The sequence below is a fragment of the Branchiostoma belcheri genome, unplaced genomic scaffold, assembly GCF_001625305.1.
Source record: "Branchiostoma belcheri isolate BF01 breed outbred unplaced genomic scaffold, Haploidv18h27 scaffold60, whole genome shotgun sequence".
NCBI lineage: Eukaryota > Metazoa > Chordata > Leptocardii > Amphioxiformes > Branchiostomatidae > Branchiostoma > Branchiostoma belcheri.
Window position 1 is genome coordinate 1,052,611 of NW_017804243.1, and position 19,842 is coordinate 1,072,452.

Sequence of the window (19,842 nt, forward strand, 5' to 3'; positions counted from 1 at the left end):
TCAATTAATTAATAAACGCCCGTTTCCATGCCGGACGGTTCAGGACGGGCTGGGAGCGACGGGGTGCCGTCGCTAATTTCTGGGACGGCCGTCCGGGGGAAGTTTGTGGACGCTGCCAACTGTGTTGGGACGGTCAGGACGCCGTTTCCCGCTAAGGACGGGCAGGGACGGCGTCCGGTGGGCGTTTCTCCGTTGGGGACGCTTTCATTTTTACAGAGGAAAGACAGTATCCAATTGGCTAGGCAGTATCCAATGGGCTGAACCAAGACAGTATCCAATTGGCTAGGCAGTATCCAGGTAGACTCATACAATCTGGCCAATTGAAAACTGTCTTGGCAATTGAAACATCTGTTCAGATTTTTCTCTCCTGAAGATGTGCTTCATTCAAGACCGTCTTAAACTGCAGTGCTAAGTGATTTTGTAAATTCAGAAACTTTTCAGAGCATGTGAAACAAATCGTATAACTAACAAGAAAGAATGAAACTACCTGTCATTAATTAGTCCAGGCCTGTAGACCTTGGATGCTAATGTTCCTATGTCACAATTCATAAGGTCAAACAATGTATTTCAACTGTCTGTTTAAAAGGAATGTAGGTGATCCATTTGAAGACTCAAATGTATTACCAGGAAGGATCCTTTGAGAGTGTTGTATGTTTCAGGAATAAAGGCAGAAGCTCTGGTCGTTCATTCATTTGATGAGCTGCATTCTCGAGCCAGTGAGGTGAGCATCATTTCAAAATTTTACACCAATGACTGCTAATAAAAGATGAAAGAATATATTTCAAGTATAAGATAGATGTATGTTACCGTGTGGTTTTGTTTTACACAGGCAAAGGGGAAGATCATTATCTATGACCAAGGGTATGTGAACTACGGAGTATCGGTGGCGTACAGAGACTACGGCGCGGTCGAGGCAGCCAAGGTGGGGGGCGTGGCATCTCTGATCCGATCTGTGGCTGCCTTCTCCATCCACAGCCCACATACCGGCTGGCAGGTAAGCTCTGTTCCCCCTCTATGTCATGGAAAAGGAAGAAAAATAATTATACTGTGAATCACTTTATGTTTGCACTGGCAAAAGTTTGCCGTCTGAGAAAAATGGACATGTTCGTTAAACCATATACATTCGCGGTGGTGGTAGGAGCAGCTAAAAGAAAGTTGCTGAATTATTCACGATGGTAAGTTACAGTACAGGACCGCAATGAAAAATGAAAACCATAAAAAAAAAATGAAAATATGGTGAATTATAGTATATGTTTAAAGAGTTTCAAAAAATTTGTTTCCACCTTCCAATTTCACACTAAGACATGGAAAGGATGCAAAATGAATGTATATGTATCTACTTACTAGTAATTCTTCTTTTTATAAGGCACTTTAGAGTACATTACACACTGGAGACAAACTATAATAGAGCAAGACAGTTGATTGACAGGTGCCTCTTTTAATCAGTTTGCAAAGTACTAAACTGGCTGGAGCATGTTATGTGGTGACTTAAATCCTCATTAATACCCATGCAGGATTACAAGGACAACACAACAAAAGTGCCGACAGCTTGTATTGCTGTGGAGGATGCTGAGATGTTCTCACGTATGGCGGCCAGAGGTGTGGTGTATCTCATATGGATTCTTCAAATACTAGTTAACATATTATGATTGTTAGATACATGTATCAGTAAGAATGGTAATAAATGATTTTACCAACATACCAGCCTATGGGTTTAGCTTTGCTATAATTGTGTTGTTTCCCTTTGCTGATTATTTCATGTTTTATTTTCTTTTAGTACCTAAAGCATTCTGATAATTTGGAGTCTTACAAATTGCAATAATTTCATTGAAAGTTTTATTCCGTTTGCCTAAATGACCAGGCAGCACTTTTTTTAAAGAAGAATTCCTTTTAGTGTTGAGTGTTGACTAATTAATTTTACTCTCATTCCACCCTTGTTCTTGTCAGGAACAAAAATTGTTCTTCATCTGAAGATGGAAGCCAAGAACCTGCCAGATGCAAAGTCTAGAAACACTGTGGCTGAGATCAGAGGGAGGGAACATCCTGAACAGGTGAAAATAAACTTCTTAAAAGTTGTGCAAATGGAAATATATCTTAACCCATGGTGCAATAAGTATTGCATGCCATAGTTACAAAAGATAGTTTTTGCTGTTTTAATCAAATTTCTTCATCATCATATAAAAGCTATCTTGCCAACACTCTTTCTGTATCGTGCTGCATGTGAAGGTTGCAGTTCTTGTGTTTCTCAACAGGTGGTGCTTGTGAGTGGTCACCTGGACAGTTGGGATGTGGGCCAAGGAGCCATGGATGATGGTGGAGGTGCCTTCATATCTTGGCAGGTAAGGGATGATATGTCGAAAAGGAGTGCTAAAAACAAGGGGAGACTTTTGTGTTTTGTTTTGTATTCCATTCAAAACTTTAACTTGCAATTCAATTTTTTTTCATTTCAGCTGTAAAGTTGACCCACCTGTAGATGTATGATTCATTGTGACCTTCTTTTGCAGGCATTGTCATTGATACGTCAACTTGGACTTCGCCCCAGACGAACACTGCGGGCAGTGTTATGGACAGCGGAGGTAACTTCTTCAATCTCGATTTCAGTTGAAGACTGTTGTACAATTCTTTGTGAATACATGTACTTTTGAAAATAAGCAAGTTTAGACTCACCCAAATTTCAGTGTGTTAGAAAAAACATGCTTCATGATGACTTCTAACAACACAGATGAACTTTCAAGATAAGCAATGTGTCATGTATTTGAAGGTACTGCACTTACTGTACTTTCTTCCTTTAGGAGGTGGGTTTGGTGGGGTCTCAACAGTACTACCAGAGGCACAAGGTTAGTAAACTGGGATATGGGATCCACCCTAGTATAGGAATTCAAAATTTCATGGTTTGACAGAATGTAAGTTGGCAGAATTCTAATTTTTTTCATAGGATAAACACTTAAGATTTCATGTCATAGATATTCTGAGAAAACTGATCTTCTGTTTTCCTTTCCAGGCCAACAGTAGTAACTATGACCTTGTGATGGAGTCTGACATTGGAACCTTCACACCGACTGGCATCATGTTTACCGGTCAGCCATGTTGATGTCATTTTTGACCTACTGTCATATGTATTACAAAACATGTAACGTTATATGACATGACTTTTGCCTAAGCAATAAGCAAATACTGGCTTCTACTACTAGCATATTGTGAAATTGTTGTAGACTGTTTATTTACATGTATGTTTCATTGAATGAGCTGTCAAAGTAATATGTAAATAATGGTGCAAATAACAGAGAGATTGTTTTATTTTCTATGTTACTGTCATTTTACTTAACTGCATCCACTGACATTTAAGATTTGATAAGTCCAGAAAAAATTCTATTTTTCCAATTTCATAGAAATAGACAAATATGCCATTCAATTTACTCAATAAAAATTTGCCTGTGAAATTGTGTGAAGTAACATTTCAGAGGGCCTGAATTTCAGTTTCAAGTCCTCGCCAGCGGTTGACCCAAAAAAGACTTTACGGAACTTTACCATACTAGAGTCGGCAGGTTTTTGCTAGGACAGTCAGCAAACACGGGAAACTCATTTTTTTCCTAGGCCTTATATGTGTCTATCTGTTCCAGGCAGCTCCAATGCTAAGTCCATCATGACCGAAGTCCTGTCCCTGCTGAAGCCCATCAACTCCTCCCAGCTGCTGGACCACGCCGAGGGCGGCGACGTCTCCTTCTGGATCAGCGACGGCGTCCCCGGGGGAAGTCTGGCCAATCAGAACGAGAGATACTTCTGGTTCCACCATTCTGATGGTGAGGATTTTGTGTGCAAGTTTTGAAATTTGCCCCCAATCGCTGTGTGAATGTAGCCTGCCCGGTACCATCCTGATTTTTGCTCCAGAACGCTCGAAAAAATCACTGAAAAATGATTTTTTTTTTCGAGCATTGCGGAGTGAAAACCTGGATGGTACCCAGGCTACTGTGAATGATAGTATGATAATCCCTGTAATATCATCAGAGCATTATTATGATAATCTAATCTCAGCTATTCATATAACTGTATTAAAAATGTAAGCATGCTATTGCTAGAGCCAACTGGAAAAGGTGTTCTCTGCTTATGCCTGTTTAACTCTCAATAGCTCACTCGCTTGCTCACTCACTCACTCACTCACTCATTTACTCACTCACTCACTCACTCATTTACTCACTCACCCACCTAGCCATAGGTGAAGTATGCATGTCAGCAAAAGACTTCAACCTCTAACAGTGTTTGGTTAGCTGATTTGGAGGGGAATTTTTTTTACATCAGACATGTGCATTATTATACAAGCATGTGGTAGAGATAGGTGTAATGTCCTGATGATGTTGTCTAATGTTCTCTAACTGTAGTGCAATATTATCCATGTTCCCACAGGTGACACCATGTCAGTACAGGACCCCCGTGCCATGGACCTCTGCTCTGCTGTGTGGGCTGTTACAGCGTACGTGGTCGCTGACATGGAAGACATGTTACCTCGGCACTCAGGCCCATGAAAAAAAATTGTTTCCCATTTCAGTGCTGAAGAAATTAGGGTCAGCCAGTAGGGATTATCTTTTTTTAAAGACTTTGGTGATCTCTATTATACTTTATTGATAGTGATTCAAATTATACAGTACAGTTTAACAAAGTGAAAATAGCATGAGAACACTCTTGGTTTTAAAGTCAATGTTGGAAAACTGATTGTACAATGTTTCATCACACAGATCATGGAGCTAGGGAAGCTCGAAAAATTGTATGTCACTTGCAGGGGTCCACAAAGGGGTTGGCAATTTTTTCTAGTGTCAGTCGGAAAACAGGAAACACAACATTTTTTTTCCTAGGCCTAACCATTGTCACTTGTTAGGTGCAGCATGGCACAATACCAGGTCTTTTATTCATGTTTCTTCATCTTTTCTTCTTCTGTTCCAAACAAATAAGGTCAATGATCTGAACCAGACATCTGTCACCATGGTAGCTGGTGTTGTAGCAGCACCCTATGGTGTTGGGTTACATTATGTAGCAACTTGCGGGACAGTTGGAGGGGCTAGTCACCATACATAAATGTATGTATTACTAAGAATGTGGTTGAGTTAGAATATTTAAACAGAGCAGTAGTTTGTTAGGCAGGACCATGTGAAGGTAAACATTATAAGCATTTTGCTCTCTGCAAAAATGCTACCATTGACTACTAGTAGCTGTAAGAATTGTCTCTTACACAGCTTTTTTTAATCTACTTATAGAACTTTAATTTGAGAACAAAGGAGCTGAATTTGACATTAGATACATTATAGGAGTACTTAGTATCACTATACCAAGGAGAAATATGTACCCTGGCTCAAATGCAGAAAGACTGCAAGTCCCTTCATATGAGTGCTAATGAATATTAAGATCCCATACCAACATTGGTTTTAGACAATGGCAAATTAGAAATGTACAAAGTTATGATTTTTTTCAGCATGTGAGAAGATGCAAATCCAGTATGTGTTCAAATTTAATTTCATCTTTGTATTCACAGTCTTCTAAATAGTCTGTCAGAAATCTAGTTGCACCAACAGTGTACCTGTACAATGTTTTATTGCCACAGTTTAGAATGTACATAAGACTGAGAAAAATAGTATAATTGTCTATGCAAATGTAGATATTGCCCTTGATGTAAATTCAAAACTATGCAAAATATTTCATGAGAAAAATAAATTGCCACCTGTATACCCTTAGGCTAGTATTCTGGGTGTCAATTTTTATGATCTGATGTTATGCTTATTGATAAAAATAGATAAACAATACCAAGAGATATTTAACATCAATTTAGCCCTGTAAGATTATTTTACCAATCTATTATAAATATCCATTAGAACATGCATGATTTAAGTAATGGATTGGTACTACAGGTCTGGGTCTGTACCTAAACCCATGCCTGTGCCTGTATACAATAGTAATACATGCATAGCTCTAACCCAAGGAGCTCCTTGCTCTAACTAGTGAATATGATCTCAGACTATGGGTTTCCCTGCCAGTTGTACGCCAGAGCAGCTGACAGCAGTCCCAGGATCAGACCAACTGCTGGTGTGGTGCCGGCAGTGTTTTCACCTATAAAAAGAATGAAATACATCACTGGATCAAAGTAAAAGACAACAATAATAGCCTTGTCTTATATCTGCCATCCACATTCCGGCATGGCAACCTTCCTCTTTGCCCTTTTTCGACATGTATATATACCACTATCAGAGGAAAAATTGTTTTTTCTTTAAAAAAATCAGGCGAAAATTTATGTGCGCGCTGATCATGTCATCAAAAACTTGAAATTACTGACTGGTAGTCGTACCGTTCTTCTCGTAAGACGTGTCCTCCAGCATGTCCATCGCCGGTGCTACACAGGGCTTCCACAGCACTAGGGTACAAAATCAGATATATCATTATCATTACAGTACACATGCATGTACCATACTTCTTCAAATCCTCTTACTATTGATGTGTGAATATGACAGTCGACAGTTGGCCAACTGAATATAGTGTTTGTCTTTTATTCTTGGGTCACAGTTGCATGTACATGTACTAGTAAGGGGAATAGCCCTCTGAATCCAGGGGCATATGGAGTAAGTTGACTTGTGATCACCAACGGTAGGTACCGGTAGAGACATTTATGTCCAAATCCAAGTTCGGTCTACAAAGATCAGTTCCAGGTCAGGCTCTGATCTACTACTTTGGAGAGTACTACTATTTTTTTTTGGGGGGGGGGGCGGTCGAGTAAGAAATGCCGGCTTTGTACCAGTACCGTGTAACAGTACACCCACAGTCGGGTCACAATTAAAAGGTTACTTCGCGATGCCTTTTAGACGCCCTAGTTTACCCTTTTGAGGGTCATTTGAGTTGAATAGAAATATATATACTTCATAGACATGTCACAGCTATAACTGATAATGCAATATTAGTCCACCGCGCGCATGAATGGCATAGAAGATTAGAAGATAAAGTCTGAGAATGATGTGAGTGTGAATATGATATCCAACTTACCCAACACCAAGACAGCCATCAACAGGCACCGGTATGCGAGAGCGTTCATTGTCGGTATTTCTGAAAAAGAGCGAAATTAACATAATTGTTACTTCATAAATTGCAGTTGCGATGTGGTGTATAGTCCATTCCTTATTCAAACAGTCATGATCTTCCGCAGATCCTACCGTGGCAAGGCAGTATCCATTGGCCAGAGGAGTCGTATAGTTTTACGTTGGCATCGGACACTGTCCATTGGCTTCAGTATTGACCTGGCCTCCTTTGTAGACTTCTTATGCGACGCTTTTGCCGCCGAGCTGCCGAGGGACTTTGCCGGGGAGAGACGATTCTTGTGCGGGGAAATTAGTCTTTCCCCGGAAAAGTCCCTCGGCGGCAAAACCGTCCCCTAGGCATATATAACTGGCGTCCCTCCTCGAAAACAAATCAACATCGCCGCATCAGAAATCTGCGAAGGAGGCTGGCTTTGACCATTGTATCCAACGGGGCTAACGGACACTTTGGTCAAATATGGATACTATCTTGTCATCGAAGGATCTTTTGGAGATCATTAGTCACTGGATGTCTGCATGTATCTATAATAAAACAAAAAGATATCTAATAAAAGTAAGACTCTGTTAGAATATTATGAAAATATAGAGGAAACGCACCAACTTCAAGGCAGGGTGACGTTGATAGAATGCAGTATATCAATGATGTGTGATCGACTCAACACGCACAGCACACACTTCTGGTACCGGTTTGTCGACACCGTCAGATGTTAACGTGAAAGTACAACAGATACAGTATGAAAGAACACAATTGTTCTGAACTGATACCACCACACCCACCATACACAAAAGAAGCAGTCAATCTACAATGAAATACTAGTAGCTATTACATCCCCAAAAATAACATAGGAGGTATTACCATGGATGTGATCAAGAACAACAGATGTGTATTCATTGAAACCGACAGACTGCGGCCGTTAGAAAATATGACTGATTGCCGAGTCATCATTGTTGACAGATACAGTAATTAAAATACAATTATAATTGTTATGAACTGAGACCACCACACCCATCATACACAAAAGAACAATCTACAATGAGATAGCTATTACATCTCCAAAATAACATTGGTGGAGTTACCATGGAGATGATCAAGAACAACAGATGTGTATTCATTGGAACTGACAGACTGCCACCAAGGACATTATACCAAGGACATTAGATGTAGAATTATGTCCTTGTTGCGACGACCGACGTACCACTCACTGGTGTTCATGAGTTCGCTTAATTGAGCACGGGTTGAGGCTGACTACGAGGATTTAGAACTGCCCCTCCCACCAAGGGGATTTCATGTCTCCCGAGGCCGGAGCCCGAGGGTGACATGAAATCCCCGAGGTTGGGCGGGCCCGGGCAGTTCTAAATCCGAGTATTCAGCGCTAGCGTGCTCTATCTAACCATGGTCCATGATCTAACTTTTAAGAGCACTTCTAGGTCCACGAAGTTGATCAACTCCATCCACTAGTACTTGATTTTGCTTCATAAATCTTTGTTTAGTGTCACTTTTTGTCTTGTTTCAAGGCCGGTTGTTTGGTTGTCCATCTGGGCTGATTGACGACGTACCGCTAGGCTTGTCATTTTGTAATTGATTGTACATAATATGTCATTATATAGAAATGACAAGGATTCCCTCTATACTTATATAATAGATAAATTCCCGGCCCGAGCCTCAGGCTTTAGATGGAACAGGCAATCGTATTCCTTTATGAAACTCGACAAACTATGTATCATTAGCTCGTACATCTCGTACATCTGCCTCAAGAAGCGAGAAAAAGTTGAACCTGTAAATAGCACATCACACCAGTAACGTTATGTATTATTTTCCCCTGTTTATTCATGACCTGTACGTATTTCCGCGATCCGACGCGTCAGAATGGTATTTAAAGATACCTGCTGCACTTTTAATCAAACCTGCCAGGTGGCGCTGCTGGACGGACGGACTCTTAACCGAACGCATGCGCATTGTCCCCCGCGTTCATTCGACGTTTTCCGCCATTTTACACGCGACAAAGAGCACTGAAAATCTTCCATTTTTTACAGGCTTGGCGACAGTTTAAAGTCTTTGAGAAGCCAACATGTCTATCGGAGTCCCCATCAAGGTCCTGCACGAAGCAGAAGGCCATATCGTCACACTGGAGACCACAACAGGCGAGGTGAGTTGGGCGGTGTGGGAGGGGGGCACACGTGCTGCTGTATATATAAATTTGTTTGCAGGTCTTTCTTGCCTTTGTCTTCATCTTTTGGAAACACCTAGAAACTTACCCTTCCAACTGAAGTGTATTATATTTTGAAATCTCTTGTCAAAGATAGATACGTGGGAGCACACAACATGGTGTTTGTTTGTACTAGTTAGTAGTTACTAACGTTACTACGTTAGTATATTTCCTGTATAGCAGTGGTCAGAAAAGTAGTTACTTGTGTTTATTCCTTTTGCCCATAATTATTTTGTATAAAAGAGGCATAGTTTTTTTTCCTCATTTGTAAGTAATTGCAGGAAATTGAAGCAAGTACCATTTCATTATATAAAACTAACTTGCAGTTGCAGCACAACACCACCATAAAATGTTTTTGCACAGGTCAAATTATATGAAATTATATATATTGTAGTAACGTTATATGTCATCATACATATTTGCATACTAGTATAATTTTGTTTTCTGTATTGCAGGTATACAGAGGGAAACTGGTGGAAGCAGAAGACAACATGAACTGTCAGATGGCCAACATCACAGTTACGTACAGGGACGGTCGAGTGGCACAGGTACTGTTATCGAGACTTGATTGCTGTAAATGCATTTACCTTGGAGAGGTTTTATTTGCAGTAGTATTGAAAAGGGAGGTTTACCGTTATGGTGTTTTTGTGTTTGAAAAGAATTCTGGATTGCAGTGGAGTCTCGAGAGGTAACAGCAAAATGTGTGAAAATAAAACCACTGCAAAGTTGCATGTACTTCAAACTGTGACCAGTGGCCAAGTACGGATGCCTGGCTAGTTTGCTAAGAATTCAGCACAGATACAATGTACATGACAAAACAAAGGAGTTTAAACATGTATTTTGACATTTGTATGCCTCAGAAGATCAAACCTGTGCCTCAGTTGGCTACGTAGAATACTTGTAACTAATAGTATGCACCAAGACACTGTTGTCCCTTTGTGTTATGCCATCTATGAACCTGGAAGAAACTCATCTGACAATCCATCTTTTTTTTTTTCTGCAGCTGGAGCATGTTTTCATCCGTGGCAGTAAGATCCGGTTCATGATATTACCAGACATGTTAAAGAACGCTCCCATGTTCAAGAGTCAACAGAAGGGACAGAAGGCAGCCATGGGCAAGTCTGCCATCCTCAGAGCACAAGGTATGCAGGCCTTGAAATTAACTTTCTTTCCTTTTGCCCCACTGTCCCCAAAATAAATTTCAATTGTCCCGAAGTGAGGATAAACTGTCCCAACCTGTTTTTTTGGGAAGTATTGTATGACTTCAACATGAAGTGAACTTTATTTTGCTTATGTTCACTCCCAGTCCCAGGCGCACTATATTTGCAGAGTAGACAGGCAATTTGGGGGGACATTTCCGGATCCAAAAGCCAGGACGTGTGCCTGATAAACAACAGAAGGGCTGACATTCTGATGTTGATTATTTTTTTGTTGTCCCCAAAATATCCCAAAGCGTCTGGGCAAAACTGTGCACATTTAATTTACGGAGGCCGGCGCTTGACAGTGTCCAATGGCAATGTTTTCTTCATTTTGCAGTGCTATTGAAGATATCAAGTGGTTTAGAACAAAAGAGGAATGTGACAATACATGATTTTCTTTTAGTAAGTCTGGAACTAGTTCCAGACATTCAGGTTTTTCTGGACTTGAGCCTAAATTAAATTTTTTACAAGTCTGGAATTACTTCCAGCGAACCGGTACACAGCATTACTCACAGTGTAAATATATTGTTGAGTATGTAGTAGTTTCTTGTAAGCTCAAGTTTCTGAAACATGTCTCCTTTGTGACCCACAGCTGCCAGAGGCCGTGGACGGGGAAGAGGCAACGTTTTCCAGAGAAGAAGGTGATGGGGGAAACCAACGTCAGCCACACAGAAGCAAGGGCTTCTAAACAAGTCCTCTTTTTTTTGTATACTCTTTTTCATTTCATGTAGAACTGCACTTTATACTAGCAGTTCTGTCATGTCTAGTAGACCGACATCACTGGACGTACTGTAATATTTTGTTTCACTTGTAGGGTGTATGTTAAGTAGCTTGAAGAAACTTTTGTAAACTAAGATCACCAGGAAAAGTTGAGGCATGGACGGGAAATTTCTTCCCTTGAACTTGAAGAAAAAGTAACATTAAGCGACAAAAAAGATGTATTCAGATACTGATTACCAGTGGAGACCCAGCTTTGGATACAAGGGATCTTTCCTTTCTGTACCTTATAAGTTGTACCAGTTTATGAATCATTTAGTGTGAAACAGTAGCTTTAATTAAACTAAATTCTTGTTGAGGCTGACAGTCTTATTATGGTTAAGAAATTGTCTAATCTAAGCCACAAGCTTCTAAAACTTATGGTCTCTTTAGCTGTTTTTTTTTCTTTTCTGGTACTGGTATGGAAGAAGCATCAATGTTAAGTAACTCACAAGGTTATCTCAAATTTTCCATGATGACTCAAGAATGAAAGCAAAGACTTGACTGGTGTCAATAAAGTCTTGAAAAATTCCCATATGTTGGCATTCATATATCATACATGTAAATGATTTTGTTATACATTTATTAATAATAGACGGACCCTTTGAAAAAGGCAAAGTTGGGTCCACATTCCAGAAGACAGATTTTGTATTGGTCTCTTTAGATATGGTTAGATGGCCAATGATGGCAAGTGGTAATAAAACACCTGTCTCGTGTCAAAATTGCAGATGTTTTATGATAATACTAGTAGTGTTAGACTAGTTTATTTGCACAATAAAATATAAACAAAATAAGTGGAAAATTATACAAAAGATAAAGTGCAGGAGGGGGCAGAAAGCCTACAGGGCTTATACAAGGCCCTCCTTCCAAACTTACTTAAATGATCATGAAATTAATATAATTGAAAAGAAATTAATGGAAAACAAAGACACATGTATAGCATAGAAAACTAATACATGTAACAATAATGATGTAAATGAATGAAACTAATAATTGCACAAATGAATTAACGGAAACAAAGATATAGCAAAGGAAACTAATACATGTACATTTAGATATTTTAGCAAAGCAGCTCACTAAAAACATTTAACGGGAACGAAAGCAAAATACTAGTAATTGATACAACTGAAATATTGCACAAATGATTTTAAAAAGCATTACCGGGGGTAGGTATAACCAAAATGTAACACGTAACAGTATACAGGGCTTGAAATACTGGGTGCATGTGCACCTTAATGCACCCAAACTTGGAGCTGTGCACCCAGTTTTTTTTCAAATATTTTCGTAGTTTTACGTATGTAAAGATATTAAATGTATAGTAGTATACAGGATATTCTTATCATCTAAGTCTCAGAAAAATCATAAAATCATTGTTGTAGTACTTTCTTTAGAAATTAAACATAGTTATTGCTGACATTCTAGTTAATCTATTTTATATGGTGCAGTGCACCCAAAAAAATTTTTGTGCACCCAATCTTTTAGGTTGGGTGCTCCAGTGCACCTATTCCCCAACATGAATTACAAGCTCTGGTATGTCTTTAGCAGAATAAGAAATTCATTCAATTCACAACCAATAAAGATGATAAAGGACAAAATGCTTTTAGATAATGATACTAATTATACAACACAATGTAACTCACTAAGTAGAGGGGATCATTCCATACAAGTATACATTTAAATTTCACACTCATCTGAGCCCGGGAGGTTCTGTATAGGGGGATGTACAATTGAGAGGTACATGTTCAATGAAAGTGACAACAATTTAGCACTCCCAATTTGGTTGAGCATTGCTTGTGGCACTGTGCTTCCAAGTACTAGTAGGAACTTTTTCTACCCTACAGTACGCAAGTTACTAGTAACACTGATCAACACTGCCAGACAGAGAATTTTTTGTTTGCTCAATGGCCATTGTTCCGGACCCATATCTCAAGAAAACACCACATTGTGTGCGCTCTTTCAAGCATATTTACGTTACTTGACAGGTTTTCCAGGTAATGCACAGGTAGATTTAACTACATATTGCTGTGAGACAACCCACCAGTATGGCTTTTTAACAGGTGTCCTTGGGAATATAATAACATTTAAAAGTGCCTTTGAAGCTTCCGGATTCCTGTTACCCACAATGCCTGAGGCTGTCAGGTAGTCACGTGGTAACAAATGGAGTAGTCCAAAGCATGGGCTAGAGGTAATGTTAAATTAGGCTAGAGGCCTTGAAAAATCTACCCGTGGTAGTTTCTTCTTTGAGTTTCGAGTTTACAATGAATGCAATTGCTGCAGACGTGATAAGGTTCACATTCAAAGCAGTTTTTGTGATAACTGGTTCTTTCTGGCCAACGTATACACATGTAGTTGGTATAATCCAAAAAGTGACGTTGCATGGCGAACTGTAGCAGTCAGTTCAAGACAGCTCACAAGGTGGGTGCAGTGTTTTTTAGTTTCAATAATGCAATCGTCTGTGAGTAAAATCGCCTCAGGTATATTCACGTGTCACTGCCCGTGTACATGTCAACACCTTATGTTTATATATTGTCACTATGTAAATACAGGAGGATATACATGTGTACAGGTACACACAGCTTTTAAGTGACGCAATGGATCAATGGGAGGGGGGCATGTGACGACTAAAAACTAATCAATCCGCCATATTTGTTGTGTAGTGTGTTTTTTTCTCTGCAAATATTGAGTTTTAGTGAAGTTGTGTTTGGATGTGGCAACTTTTGATGGTTGACCAGTACTAGTAACTATTGTGTGGTGTTTGTTCTGCTCCCTTTTGCTTGTGGTTTGTTATCAGCACCTGACTTGACATTCCAACTACGTAACCAGTTCTCAAACAGATCACGTGCCGTAGAAAACCACAAACCACACAGTAGACCACAAACCGGTGTACTACATATTTCTGCACCCAGCTACTATTTGCGGAAATTTTCTCTTCAACAATATATATTAACTCTTACTAGAGCTGTGTACCTAAACAATTTTAGGTAGAGGTTCTTTTCATTGGTTCTCTTAAGAAACATGTCCGGACCTGTACCTAAACAGATTTGGTCAATCCTTTGTAAGTTATACATGTAGCCAACTTTGTCGTTTATCTTTTGAGGGATTACATATTTTCGTAAGGAATATTTAAAAAAGAATATTTACACAATTTTTCTGATCTTCAAGAGTTAAATTGTCATCTATGAGAAATAATTTACCTACTTTCAGTGTAAAAATGGTGTCCACTTGTGTTTCATTCAGATACCGGTACACCTAATAGTAATATTCAGGTTTGGATCTGAATCAAGTGATAGATATTTTTCCAGGTACAGGTATAGGTATTAGATACACAGCCCTAAACCTGACTATTGGCTTAGGATTTAGACTGGACTGCGAATTTAATTTTGCCTCAGTAAGTCTGGTAATGCTCAGCATTAACCCTCAAATTGTCACGGGCCAATCTAATTGGCCCACTCAATTTTAGTGTTAGTAATAACAGGCCTGAACCCATACGTCCTGGGTTAAAATCCTCCAACATGCCCCAGTGTTATGACCCTGGGAAAGAACTTTTACACACACAAACTTGAAACACTTGAGAAGAGACAGGCGACCCTCTGCACGAAGTTTGCCCACAGCATGACAACATCGGAGCGCACAGCAGATCTCCTGCCCAACACACGGCGACAGGAGCACGGCAGATACCTCAGAAACTCTGACAAAATGACTCTTGCGCCTTGCCGGACTGCTCGGGTACCAAAGCAGCCCTGTACCATCTCTGTTGAGACTGATTAATACGAACAAATAATAAGTTGTAAATCAGCCACACTCAGATGTTTAGTTATTGTAAAATTCTATTTCAATACTTGGTAATATTTTATGCTATTTGTTAAATTGAGTTGTGCTATGTAATATTTTATGTACTATGTAAGTGAAATGTACTTCAGCTTGATGGCTGCAATGTTTTACATAATAAATCAGTCATTCATTCATTCAACTTTCCTCACTTAACTCAGCTTGCAGGTGAAAAGAGTATTACCTGGATGGAGGCATAGCAAGCCCCTGTCTTGTATTAGCCAGCCCTAGATATGTGAGCCATAGCGAAGCCACATTGCACTGGGTAGCTATTGATTTTTTTAGCATTCATGGTACCCCTCAGAGCTGATTCACAGTGGAGGATGACAAAAGAAGATGAGTATGATTTTATTATTATTGAAAACGTCTTGAAATTGAAAATTTATTTCGATGAATTCTCTTTTGTTCTTTTCAGCCATCGAAAGAAAATGGATCCAAAAGCTGCAAGAGTAGGTGACAGTATGCTGGGCAGAGAAATGCGAGAGGATAGAAGGAACGAGTCAACAACACAAGACTCTGGTTTTGACAGTGTTAATAGTATGGATGGAAATCTTCCAAGAAATGCTGGAGTGGTTGGTGACACAGAGGTGAAGACATCAGGAAATACATGTGGAGCAGGAGAGGACATGAGTGAAAATGACCCTGAATTGAAGAACCCTGTAGCAGACACCAGAGTACCGGAAGCTGATTTAAAAACTGACACAGGGGCAAGAGCTGTGGCCTCTTTGTTTGAGAGGATAGCATTTTGTGCAACTGAAGCAGCAAATGAGTCCCGGCGTCACCGTGATGGCGATGAAATGGACCGTTCTGTGTGGCAGACAAATATGACAAAGATACGTGACCTAATGATGCAGATTATTAATAATGCTGGCTCTGAAGTTCAAGATAGTCAGGACTTGTTGGCTAGTTGGTCTATGCCAAGAACTGATGCCAACATGTTGTCAGCACATGCTGCTGTACCACCACCTACAACCAGCCAGGTGCCAAAACATGATGTTGTACATGTACCACCAACATGTACAACCGGCCAGGTACCAGCACATGAAGTTGTACCACCACCTACAACTAGCCAGGCGCCAGAACATGATGTACCACCAGCTACAACTGGCCAGGTGCCAGAACATCATGTTCTACCACCAGCTACCACCAGCCAGGTACCAGAACATGAAGTTGTACCACCACCTACAACCAGCCAGGTTCAGAACATGAAGTTGTACCACCACCTACAACCAGCCAGGCGCCAGGACATGAAGTTGTACCACCACCTACAACCAGCCAGGTGCCAGAACATGAAGTTGTACCACCACCTACAACCAGCCAGGTGCCAGAACATGAAGTTGTACCACCACCTACAACCAGCCAGGTGCCAGAACATGATGTTGTACCACCAGCCTACAACCAGCCAGGTGCCAGAACATGAAGTTGTACCACCACCTACAACTAACCAGGTGCCAGAACATGAAGTTGCACCACCACCTACAACCAGCCAGGTGCCAGAACATCATGTTCTACCACTAGCTACCACCAGCCAGTTACCAGAACATGAAGTTGTACCACCAGCTACAACCAGCCAGGTGCCAGAACATCATGTTCTACCACCAGCTACAACCAGCCAGGTGCTAGAACATGATGTTGCACCACCACCTACAACCAGTCCAGGTGCCAAAACATGATGTTGTACATGTACCACCAACATGTACAACCGGCCAGGTACCAGCACATGAAGTTGTACCACCACCTACAACTAGCCAGGCGCCAGAACATGATGTACCACCAGCTACAACTGGCCAGGTGCCAGAACATCATGTTCTACCACTACCTACCACCAGCCAGGTACCAGAACATGAAGTTGTACCACCACCTACAACCAGCCAGGCGCCAGGACATGAAGTTGTACCACCACCTACAACCAGCCAGGTGCTAGAACATGATGTTGTGCCACTTCCTACAACCAGCCAGATACCACCACCTGCAGCGAGTCTGCTCTCAGTTCATAGGGGTTCAGCTGCAGCCAGCTTGGTATGTTGATCTGTTACAGTTCTACATTTTCTATGAATTAGTACCCATTTACTTATTTCCTGCTTCAAATATTATATGTTATCTGTGGCTGCTAAAAAATCTATGATGTTTTTCTCACAGATACAAGAATCTATCTTTGAAGACTTTGAAGGGTTGCCTGATGAAGAATTGTATGTTAATGCAACAGGTATGGTATTACAAACAATACTTAAAGCTTTATTTGCTTTGTTTTATGTGCATAAGGTATTTTTCCTCAATGACGATGATAGAAAGTTGACATTCTATCATGATGATAAGGTATTTTCTGTGTGTAAATTGTTCCCCCTAGTAGCCGCCTAGTGTTCACATTGTGCTGTTTTTTTTTGTAATCTTAATAAGGTTTCTCCAAAGAATGGGTTCAATATTTGCAGCCAAGAAAGATATGCAAATATGTCGAATCATTGCCATACAAAGATTAAAAAAAAGATTTTCAAGGCTTAGTATGAATGGGACCTTGTGTGGTAATGACAAATGTGTGTATTGTACTGATAGTCACTGATCAAAATGTATGTTTGGTCCAGAAATACATGTAGATCCACATATTAAGAAGGACATATATTCAAAATGTAGATCATGTTATTTTTTTTTTGCTAATTAGCACCCCCACAGGATGTTGTGGATTTCCGAGCCCTGACACCAGCTGCTGGACCAATGTAAGTACTGTACATTCATTTTGAGCCTTTGGATGGTTGGTGTTTAATGTTTCATCATTAATTGCTCCTTGCAATCACGTGTTTACAGAATTATGTCAAAGTTACATGAGGTGCTAATTTGCTGTCAGTCAAATGACATATAGTCAAACCTGTCCAAGGCGACCACCCAGGGGATCAAAGAAAAGTGGTCACCTTGGACAGGTGGTCTCCTTGAAGAGGGTCACCTCACAACACCACTGAGGCATAAATGGTTAACTTTCCAATTCGAGATGTTTTAATGTCAAATGCTGTAGGCTTCTTCAGTTCAGTGAATGCATGTGGGGAGGGTGGCACATGGCACAATTTACATCAAATGGAAAACATCATCCAGTAATTGAGGCAAACTGGCTGGTTTCTCTGTGATTAGTTATCATCAATAATCAATGTAATCGAAAATGATGTGGTGGCCATGGGCAGGTATCAGGCCTTGAGTGGACCCAACTTACAGCAGTCACGGTCGTATTGGCCAGGTGGTCACCTTGGACAGGTTGCTTAATGCTTGGGTCAATGGGGAAAATTTTTGAGACCGAGAAAAAGCGGTCACCGGGGCCAGGTGGCCAGCTTGAAGAGGTGGCCAGGTTTGACTGTAATTCTATTTTTTTAACACTGTTTCCAATAGCACAAGGAAAAAATTACAAAATTAGGAAAGTGGAAAGGCAAATAATTCCAGACCTTCTTACTATTTTGCAGATCTTTGCTTGAAGAGATAAGGCAAAGGCATCAGCAAGCCATCAGGTCAAGATCTGAAGAAAGAACTTCAAGGCAACAGCGTCTTCGAGTTCAGAGACATGATGCGAGCCCAATTCATCAGCAGATTATCAACCATTATCTCAGTAACCCCCAAGCCGTTTGGTATGAGCAGTTTGTGGTATTTGATGGGGAGCAAGGCATAGATTGTGGGGGACCAAGCAGGGAAGCTTTCACACTGTTTTGGCAAGAAATCGAAAAAGAGTGGCTTACGCATGGAAGCCTTCCTTGTGTAAGCCCTGAATTAGAGCCATCGTCATTTGAGTTCTGGCAAGCTGTGGGCCGTTACACTGCTCACATGTTTGTGATGCACAGGTTGTTCCCTGTGTGCTTGCCCTTGTACTTGGTAAAAGCAATGTTTAATGGCATGGATGAGCTTCACAACACCAATAATGACCAATTTGAAAATATTTTCAAACACGACATCTTGCCAAGTAGTGCCAGACCTTCCCTGCTTGCTGCCCTTAGGGACACACCCACTTTTGAGCTGAAGAAAAAAGACATGTACATGACTTTGGTAGAATTTGGTGTGGCCACTTGCCCATCTACAAGAGAAGACCTAGAAGCTTTGTTGCCAAGAGTAGCTCGTACTGAGTGCCTTGCTGGTCCCTATATTGCCATCTGGGGTCTTATCACTGGGTTTCAGGAAGTGTGGAATACGGGGGGTGTTAATGTGTGTAAGGAAGAAATTCGTGAACTGCTGAACAGCCTCAAACATCCCATCTCAGGTGAGGATGTTCTGTCTGTCCTGCAGTATGATACAACTGAGTGCGAGGATAGCCAGTCTGGGGCACAAATGACACAGTTTGTGCAACAGTGGGTTCACAATGCTGACAGGGTGTTGCTGAAACACTTCCTATTTGTAACAACAGGAAGTGACAGACTGCCCGACAGACCGTTACACATCAGGTTCAAACCTAACTCTGCCCGTGTAGAGATTTGCACTTGTGCACCCAGTTTGGATATGCCTGTGACTGCAGACTTCAGTTCATTTGAAGTGATGATGAAAAGTCTGTCTGACAGGGTACAGGTAACAGAGAACTTCAATGCTTTGTAAATATCATGTTTGTTACTGAGGTTTGTTTGATATTAGATTTGCCAATTCTTGCAGTTTCAAACTACCTAAACCAAAAACAAACAGCAAAAAGCAAACATTTCTCTACCGCGCCATTAATCTATGGAACACCATGCCACCCAGTATCCAAACACTGACCAGTCCGCATCAATTCAAAAAGGCCATCCACCAGTTGTACATACATGTAAGTTAAGTTGTATATATTAAGTTAAG

The 19,842-nt window shown here is 40.6% G+C and overlaps 3 protein-coding genes and 1 long non-coding RNA gene across 4 annotated transcripts in view; 3 read left to right on the top strand and 1 right to left on the bottom strand.

The window, feature by feature from the left end:
* Positions 1-5,720, top strand: part of LOC109482793 (carboxypeptidase Q-like) — a 13,153-nt gene extending 7,433 nt beyond the window's left edge. The window contains exons 6-15 of the mRNA XM_019785632.1: positions 660-721; positions 830-994; positions 1,515-1,599; positions 1,948-2,051; positions 2,253-2,339; positions 2,505-2,576; positions 2,793-2,837; positions 3,002-3,077; positions 3,621-3,800; positions 4,402-5,720. Coding sequence (XP_019641191.1) covers positions 660-721; positions 830-994; positions 1,515-1,599; positions 1,948-2,051; positions 2,253-2,339; positions 2,505-2,576; positions 2,793-2,837; positions 3,002-3,077; positions 3,621-3,800; positions 4,402-4,520 — 995 coding nt within the window. The 3' untranslated portion in view covers positions 4,521-5,720. The remainder of the gene's footprint in view (positions 1-659; positions 722-829; positions 995-1,514; positions 1,600-1,947; positions 2,052-2,252; positions 2,340-2,504; positions 2,577-2,792; positions 2,838-3,001; positions 3,078-3,620; positions 3,801-4,401) is intronic.
* Positions 5,721-5,881: 161 nt separating this feature from the next.
* On the bottom strand, positions 5,882-7,855 carry LOC109482794. Its single transcript, XR_002140981.1, has 4 exons — positions 7,665-7,855; positions 7,018-7,077; positions 6,329-6,394; positions 5,882-6,093 (listed from the first exon to the last, which is right to left on the bottom strand). It is a non-coding gene; the product is annotated as an uncharacterized LOC109482794 (long non-coding RNA).
* A 1,135-nt stretch (positions 7,856-8,990) lies between these two features.
* LOC109482808 (small nuclear ribonucleoprotein Sm D3-like) lies at positions 8,991-11,764 on the top strand. The gene is made up of 4 exons (XM_019785650.1): positions 8,991-9,214; positions 9,730-9,822; positions 10,278-10,416; positions 11,066-11,764. Exons 1-4 carry the CDS (start codon positions 9,137-9,139, stop codon positions 11,116-11,118), a joined length of 363 nt encoding a protein of 120 aa, XP_019641209.1. The 5' UTR covers positions 8,991-9,136; the 3' UTR covers positions 11,119-11,764.
* A 1,834-nt stretch (positions 11,765-13,598) lies between these two features.
* LOC109482823 (mucin-2-like) lies at positions 13,599-19,804 on the top strand. The gene is made up of 5 exons (XM_019785665.1): positions 13,599-13,644; positions 15,473-17,076; positions 17,197-17,263; positions 17,714-17,768; positions 18,498-19,804. Exon 2 carries the CDS (start codon positions 15,486-15,488, stop codon positions 16,728-16,730), a length of 1,245 nt encoding a protein of 414 aa, XP_019641224.1. The 5' UTR covers positions 13,599-13,644; positions 15,473-15,485; the 3' UTR covers positions 16,731-17,076; positions 17,197-17,263; positions 17,714-17,768; positions 18,498-19,804.
* The last annotated feature ends 38 nt before the right edge of the window (positions 19,805-19,842 follow it).